Source organism: Cynara cardunculus, assembly GCF_001531365.2.
Source record: "Cynara cardunculus var. scolymus isolate 2C chromosome LG 5, CcrdV1, whole genome shotgun sequence".
Classification (NCBI taxonomy): Eukaryota; Viridiplantae; Streptophyta; class Magnoliopsida; order Asterales; family Asteraceae; genus Cynara; species Cynara cardunculus.
This window is the reverse complement of record NC_037532.1, coordinates 11,815,287-11,824,151: the sequence shown is the minus strand read 5'-3', so window position 1 is coordinate 11,824,151 and position 8,865 is coordinate 11,815,287. Positions and strand designations below refer to the sequence as shown.

The window sequence follows — 8,865 nt, the reverse complement described above, 5'->3', positions numbered from 1 at the left end:
GTTTGTTGCTGACCGAATGTTTTCTGGAAAGAGAAGCGGTCAGTTGTGTATATTGAAACAGCCCCTAAGTAAACAACCTACCTCTTAATGGGATAAGGGGTAAGTAAACAGCCCCTAAGATTGATGTATGTAATTTTTTCCTCCACCCAAAGCGGTAGATAGACTATTTCCCTTATTAAAGATTGCGAACCAATTACAAAAAACATAACAAATATTTATGGATAATTAGTAATACTTCATGAATTTCATGCTTATTTATCAAGATGATCAGATAATTTATTTAAAGTACAATACAATCCAAGTATCCAACATGCACAAAATTCTTTGGAGCCAACGATCAATGCTCTAACCAAAAGAATTAAATGAAGCCGGAATCAACGGGGACTGGCAAAACGCTAAACCCCACGGAAAGATGTCGTCTTGGGGAGGAAACGAATTGCCTCCTTTCGGAAGGAGAACACTTGCAGTATTGAGCGAAGTACGTTTGAATCTCTGAGTGAGTGCAAAATCATCGTCATGATCGACCCTACCCCTCTTTGCGTTGCGGAGATCTTGTTTGTATCTCGTCTCATTTGTGTCTACTTCAGAATCGGATTCGAAGTCTTTCATGGTGGATTCAGACACATCGCAGAGAGATGGTAGAGATGTTGGAGATGTCACGATCTTACTAATCTTTGCAATATTTGGTCGGGTTTTGTGTGCTTCGGTGAGTTTCTCAAGAAATTTTGATTGTGCTTCAATCTTCAGCTTCAAGTTCTTTTGAACCTATTACATTAAACCCCTAATTATTGAAAAATTGTGATACAAAATATGAAAATACGAAGAAAAAAACTGAGTATCACTACAACAAAATCGGTTTTATAGGACACTTTTAAATTCTAAGTGTCTTAATAGACCTCTTTATAGAACTTAGTTTATAGGACCAAAAAAATAAAGTTTCCTATCTAAAAGTGTTGTAATAAGTTTATATGACGTTTTTTGACGTCGTAATAAGTTTTTAAGGACTCTTTTAATATAAAACATCTCATTATCAACTTTATAGAACACTTTTTGAGAAAATTTCCTATAAACTCAATTTTTTATAGGACATTTGTTTTTATAGGACAGTTTTTCAAATAGTGTCCTATAAAGTTGATAAAGAGATGCTTTATATTAAGAATGTCCTAAAAAACTTATTACGACATCAAAAAACGTCATATAAACTTATTACAACACTTTTAGATATGACACTTTATTTTTTGGGTCCTATAAACTAATTTTTATAAAGAGGTCTATTAAGACGTTTAAAAATTAGGAGTGTCATATAAACCCGGTTTTGTTGTAGTGTGAAAAATGAAAATGGGTTTTGCAATACTTACCTCAGATTGATCACTTAATCGTCTTTGAACTTCCATCTGCATTTGTAATGCTTCATTTAATTGAGCACCACTGCAAAATAAATTACTTTTAGAATAAAGTGTTGCATCTAAAAGTATTATAACAAGAATATATAACGTTTTTAGACGTCTTAACAAGTTTTTATGATACTTTTAAAATAAAATGGCATATTATATTTTTATTTAAAATTTTGGTTTATAAAACAAATGTCCTATAAAAAGATGTGTACAGGATACTTCATAAATTTATTCATAAAATGTCCTAAAAACTTGTTGAGACGTCCAAATTGGTCATATAAACTTATTGTAACACTTTTATGATAAGACAGCTTATTACTTGATCATATAAACTCAAATCGTATAATATTTTTATATCCCATATATAAATTTGATTCTATCATAGTATGTATATATAATATATAACTCACGATGTTACGCCAAAGTTTGGAAACATTTCCGGTATGCTTCTTTTCTCGAGCTTGTCTCCTGTAAGTCGTTAAGTACAACAATTTATATCCAAAGGGGACTAATTTTTTTCTAACTTGTGAACGAATTATTATCAAATAGTAAATGAATCGATCATGAGGCCCAAAATAAATTTTTGTATTTTTATTTTAGTTTGTCTTAAAATAAGTTAAAATTTTTAAGGTAAGTGGATACTTTCTAATTCTATCGTTATAACAAAATTGGGTTAATTTATAGGGCGTCTAAAATGTCTAAAAGACCATTTACCAAACGCTTACTCGGGTAAGTTATTACCAAGTCACATTAACTTATCACGTGAATATGACAAGGATTAAAAATCTTACCCAGTAAGAGAGAGGGTAAGAATCGAGTCTTACCCGGTAAGTTAGGACGATTACTCTTGTCACGGTTAGCATTTACCGGGTAAACAGTTGCATACAATGCCGTTTTGGCGGACTAAAATATTACCCACTAAGTAAGTGAATGTATTGAATTTTACCGGTAAGTGTTTAAGTAAACGTCCCCTAAGTATCCTAATAGCGTGCTTTATAGGATCAAACCATAAATTGTCCTATTTTAAAATGTTACAATGGGTTTATAAGACCTTTTTTTGGTGTTTTAACAAGTTTTTAAAACAATTTTGAAATAACGTGTTGTTTTATCTATTTTATAGAATACTTTTTTAAAAAGTGTTGCATAAACCAATCTTTTAATTGAACCTTTTTTTCCAAATAATGTCATATAAAATAGTTAACACGAAACTTTATTTTAAATAAAACTTTTCCAAATGTTTAACAACTTTATATCAACTTATTTAACATATTTTATGGTTTATTCTTAGAAACACAAGTCCTTTAAAATACTCTATTAAGGCACTTACATATTTTTGGTATCCTATAAACCTATCTTGTTATAGCATACACTTAATTATTAGATAGAGAAATTGATTACTCTATTAGTAAAGGTAAATTTGTTATTTAATTAATTAAAAAGTATAATAATTACATATTTCTAAAACAATAAAAATATCGTATCTAAAAGTGTTGTAATAACTCTATAAGATTATTTGGGCGTCTTAGCAAAGATTTTAGGAGAATTTTGAAATAAAATATCATATTAGCTATTTGATTTTAAAAAATGTGTCATATAAAGAAATGTGTTCATTGTACACTCCTCAAAATGTTCTATAAAATAGCTAATACTACATTTTATTTTTAAAATGTTCAAGAAACTTGTTAAGACGTCTATAAACGTTCTATAAACCTATTACAATACTTTTAGATGTGATAGTTTATTGTTTGGTCCTATAAAACAGTCAATTAGAATATTTAAACAATGTTGGTGTCTTATGAACCCGAATTTGTTGTAATGAGTAATTCAATTCTCGATGATATGTCGGATAGGAAGAGTCTTAGAACTTACGTCTCGATGATTCGGGGATAAACTTCGACATTCTATATTTCTGCAAAATAAAACCAAAGCAAGCAATTAACAAAATCTTTATTTGTCAGTGATTTTAATGTCATCAGTCATTTTAGTGTTATTATGATTCACTCAAGATCGATTAAGATGATTAGACAAATATAAGTGGGTTAGGATGTGCGGAGTGTACACTTACAAATTTTGTCTCTATCACCTTAGATCGTCATAAGGCGGGAGTCAAGGGGTCACACCTCCTTATGGAGTTCCAAGGGCATAGCCCGTTGGCGGTGGTCTGAGGGTAGCGCCCCGAGGTTTCTGGAATTTATGAAAAGTCGAACTTAGTGAAAATCTCACTAAGTCTGGCTAGTGCGATCAAAGCTCTGATTACCTTGGAAATTGTCTAAGGGGATGTTTACCAAACACTTACCCAGTAAGCGTTTACGGGTAAAATTTAACACTATTATTTACTTATCGAATAAAATTTTAGTCCACGCAACAATTTGCTTGGTAAGCGCTTACCGTGGTACTCGCTCATATCGGGTAAGATTCTTGGTCCTTATCATATTCATCCGGTAAGGTAATGTGACTTGGTAAACAATTACACGAGTAAGCGTTTGGTAAACGGCCCCTAAGTGTTTAAGTCTGAACAGTGCACTCAGACTTAAGTTCTAAGCCTATGAATCAATGGTACCAGATATCTGAACTTTTAGACTCGTGGACTTTCCAGACTTGAAAAAATTGACTAAGTCTGAAGCCTGAACCTATAGAGTTAGAACTTTGGACCTTCTGTTCATACTTGTTTCAGACTCAGTCCCAAGTCTAAGCTAATGGATTCAGAGATCTGAACTTTCTTGTTTAGACTTGTGGTCTGAACCAGACTTAGTCCCAAATGGAGTCAGACTTCGATTTTTGAACTCTTATTCGGTTGTACTTTCTCTTCAATCTTATTCATTAACAGTTATTACCATTTAACCGCTCGTAATGGTCGATCTCTCATTTAAATGTGTAAAAACGAGAATTTGGTTATATGTATCTCGATTTTCACAGCTTTTGAAAAGAGAGGAAAGCTTAAGAATTATCCCAATACTGAATTTGTGAACCCAAGGCTGTTAGGTTCGAATTATAGTAATTGGAAAGTGTTCCATACATGATTCTTGATTTTATTCAGTTCTATTATCTTCTCCACAACCCTTTTGTATCTAACATTGTTTGTATCATTCAGAAAGGTTCCTTTTCTATACGGATAAGAGATATAAGATTGATGGGTTGTTTATTAAACGCTTACCTGGTGAGTGTTTAGCGATTCACTTTACCTTATTGGACGAACATGATAAGGATTGAGAATCTTACTTGATAAAAGCTATGACAAGGACTGAGAGTCTTATCTGGTGAGCACTTATAGAAAAATTAGTATAACAATTTGCATTTTGTGTCCTATTAGATCATAATTTCTTGTCGATAAAACCTGTTAGGCCGCCTATCTTCGTCCTATAGACTTATGGTAGCTCCTTTACATAGAAACCATAGGCAATGACGTGGCAAGTTGTTGTATCAGAATTCTTCTAGGAATTTTCTTCATTTATGTCTTCCTTTTTGTAAATTCTTTAATCTTTAATATGTTTATGACCTTTCTGCCCCTCTACGAATAAGGTAAACTCTAATATGAGTTGGTTATTTTGGTAAATTTACGTTGTAGGAAACGACAAAGAAGGTGGTCAATAGATATGCACCGTGGTCGAAGATAAAGAAGAAGATGGTACATATATTTTTTATGGGTTGGTGCATGCATAATATGTATTTTATATACTATGCTTCACAATATGTATATAATAGGTGAACACATACATATACATATACATATATATATATATATATAATTGTACCGAGAGCTGATTTAAAGTAGCACAAGTTGTCTCATCTTATTTACACCCGTAGGTCTTTTACTGCTGTGTAATTTTGTTATAATGAGAGGGTAAAAACGACAATCGACAAGCTTTGAATACCTTGTACTTGCAAGATTTGAATATAAGGCATACGATAACGAAACCGGGTTAAATCTTTACCTGTAAATGGCTTTTAACATGGTAAATGGTAAGTCCTGTTATCCCCATGGCCTTCAATATACCCTTTGGAGTAGCCCCTACAAATCACCACCATTCACAAACATTCAACGCAAAGCTAATCAAGATTCGTTAATGAATCAAAACTAATATATCGTATTAGTAGTCTAGGACGATTCGAGCTTTCAACTAGCTACTCGAGTTCGGTATCGTTTTCCGAAAGCTCGAGTCAAACCGAGCCATTCGAGCATACACTTTGTTGAGCCAAAACACATGTGTGTGTTCATAAATCATAAAATCAAAATCCAAAAATTATCGAGATCAAGTCAATAAACAAGTAATCAATTTTGATCCAATAAATGAGTTAAAAAAATTATAAAGTTTAAAATTTACGTTAAACAAGCATCGAGCTCAGCTCAAACATTGAAAAAATATCCGCGTCCGTGCTTGATAATATTTTCTAAAACAATCTGCTACTCGACTAGACTCGGCTCATTCGAAAGCTCGATTACGTTTTTCGAGTCAAGCTGTTCGAGCATTCACTTTTTCGAGCAAAAACATGTTTATATCTTTATAAATCATAAAATCAAAATCTAAAAACACCGTCAAGCTCGAGCCGGTAAACAAGTTAACCGATCTTGAGTTCGAGTGTATAAACGAGGTTATAAAGCATAAAATTTACGTTAAACAGGCATCGTGCTCGAGCCAAACATTGAAAAAATATTGGAGCTCGAGCACTGCTTTGAAAAGAGTTATTCAAAAACTCGTGCTTGATACTATTTTCTCTAGCCGCAAGCTCGAACAATCTGCTACCCAACTAGACTACTCAACCGCAATTGTTTCAAACAGATAATGCATGATCAAACTTCATCATCTTTACTTACTATCGGGACCTCCCAGCTGATTAACTGCCTTTTCGAACAAATCATGGAGTTCTTGAGTCCACTTCAACCGCTCTTTTCCGGAGCCATGATCAGACCGAGCCGAACCCATGTTTTGCCAGCCAAAAACGAGTGGTTTGGAGATGGTTATAAAGATGTTTTGAGGGTTGGTGAGCTAAGGAAGATGCTATAAAATGTCTTGATATATAAGGTTAGGGGTTCGGATTAAACTAAGCATAAGTTTGGGAGAGTCCGAAAGTTGTGAAACTTAATAGCTTGGTTTATATCAATTGGCGACTTGCCCGATGAATAGAAGAGATTCACAAATGAATAGAATTTGACCATGTAACATTACATTTGACTTTTTTTTCTTTTTTCATCTCGAAAAAGAAATAATGGAGATCACCGATTTGCTTTGTCAGGCTTTACAAAAACAAGATCAAGATATTTCTAATGCATTGACGGTAGTCGCATCCACAAAGGGTTATTGTAAAAAATGAAGGATGAAAGATGGGATGATTTGCTTAATCTTGTTAAGTCATTTTGTCACGTATACAATACAGTTGTCATACACTTGAATATCTTTAATTACCGAGTGGATATTTCTAAATTGTCTATTTCCTAATTTGTCTTGTTAGGTGTGTAACAAAGATATTCATGACTTGTCTTCTTTTTACTTTAGCCGAGAGGCTCGGGCTCGTAAAAAGCATAGTGATCATACACTTGAACATCATTCTTGAGTGGATATCTTTTACGAAGCCGTTAACTGTCAATTAGTGGAGTTAGATCATCGTTCTAATGATAGTTCAATGGAGTTGCTTTCTCTTTCATCAACTTCGGATCCTAAAAATGCATGTGAGCCGTTTCGAAGTGTTGATGAATGTCATTGGTAGAGAAGTTCTATCCTGAAGATTTCAGGGATCATAAAAAAAAATTATGATATTGATGTTATTCAACATGCAAACTATAAGCAGCTATCATCAGTTTTAGAATCGTGTCAATGGTTGGTAAGGACTAGAAGAGAAACCACTTTTGATCTTGTTTATCGAGTAGTAAATATGATACTTACCCTCCCAGTTTCTACTGCGACAACAGAGAGGTCATTTTCAGCAATGAATATTGTGAAAACAAGGTTACGGAACAAAATGGAAGATGAGTTTTTGAACGACTCGTTGGTCTTATTTATTGAAGGGAAATCACTGAAAAGATTAGTTTGGAGGAAATTGTGCAAGACTTTAAAGCCGTCAAAGGATCGACAAGTTCTACTTTGATTAGTGGTGTCTGACATTTTCATATTTAATGTCTTGTATTAAAGTTTTCATATGTTACAACTTTGGATACTATTTTTTTTTTGCGTTTTTGAAAAGTACAAGAGATTAAGTCTGGCCACTACGTTATTAAGCTTGTGTGTTCTGCCACTGCACAAAAGGATAAAAAAGAGGGTTTTCGTACTCTAGTGTTTTTTTTCTTTGTAAATGGAGGTGTTTGCCTACGGGATTAAGAATATATGTTGTTTCCAAATTTTTTCCATCGATCGTATAAGACCGACTTAAGTATAAGGCTATTAAGGTCATTGCCTAAGGTCTCATAAAGAATTAAGACTTATTTCTATGGGATGAAAACCTCTTGTATCAAATTCTCAAATCTCATTCATGTCTACCAATCATATAAATATAAGAAAGAGAATGTGAATTTGAACTAAAAAAAATTAAAATATATAAAAAATGTTAGGCTATGTTTAACAAACTAGCTTATAAGTAGTTAATGGCTGATAAGCTAACTGTTAGATAAGCTAACTGTTAGGTAATAAGCTAGTTGATGATCAAATCATGTTTGGCAAAAACTAGCTGATAATAAGGATGTAGAGAAAATCAACTGATCCAAATTGAACCCGATTGATCCAATTAGAATCAACCGACCATAATTGGATATCCAATTGTAATTGGATCGGATCGGATTGAAAATTTCATCATCCAATTTGGACTAGTCGTTTCTCATATGACAGTTTAGAACCTACCAAAATTGAACCGAACCGAATCGCTCAACATCCAATTACCCATCCAATTAATCATCTGATGACTATCCAGTTGTCTATCCAACCATTATTTAACTATCATCCAATTAATTTATTTTCAAATTGCTTAAATCAGAATCTGTTTTATATATGTGAGACTTTGAATTTTTAACTTCGCTTGTATTGGTTTTAACACATATTAAAAGTAATTAATTAAATTGTATCATTGTTAGAGAATTGGATTGAGTTAACACTCTGAATGGATCCAATCCCATCGAATCATCCATTGGATATCCGATGGATATCCAATAAAAGTATCCAATGGATAGAAGCGAACCGATCCAATCATCCATTTGGTTGGATTGGATCGGTTATCCAATGTTAATCGGATTATATCGGTTAGCAAAATCCAACATCCAATGGATGATTGGATCGATTTGGTTCCCTCGCATCCAATAGATGTCAATCGATGAACAGATTTAGCTGATAATCATGTAAAATGATCAAAAAGACAATCTGAAAAAACCAGTCAATTATAATATTTAATAATATAATTAAAATAAATATATTTAATAATATAATATATTAATACAAACAAGATAGTAAATAAAAATTAAAATAATATAATATATTAATTAAAATAACTT

General features: G+C 32.7%; 1 protein-coding gene across 1 annotated transcript; it reads right to left on the bottom strand.

The window, feature by feature from the left end:
• Nucleotides 1-277: 277 nt before the first annotated feature.
• Nucleotides 278-6,370, bottom strand: LOC112511963 (myb family transcription factor PHL7-like). Its single transcript, XM_025117719.1, has 6 exons — nucleotides 6,208-6,370; nucleotides 5,327-5,403; nucleotides 3,264-3,303; nucleotides 1,805-1,862; nucleotides 1,359-1,428; nucleotides 278-765 (listed from the first exon to the last, which is right to left on the bottom strand). Exons 1-6 carry the CDS (start codon nucleotides 6,314-6,316, stop codon nucleotides 346-348), a joined length of 774 nt encoding a protein of 257 aa, XP_024973487.1. The 5' UTR covers nucleotides 6,317-6,370; the 3' UTR covers nucleotides 278-345.
• Between the last annotated feature and the right edge of the window lie 2,495 nt (nucleotides 6,371-8,865).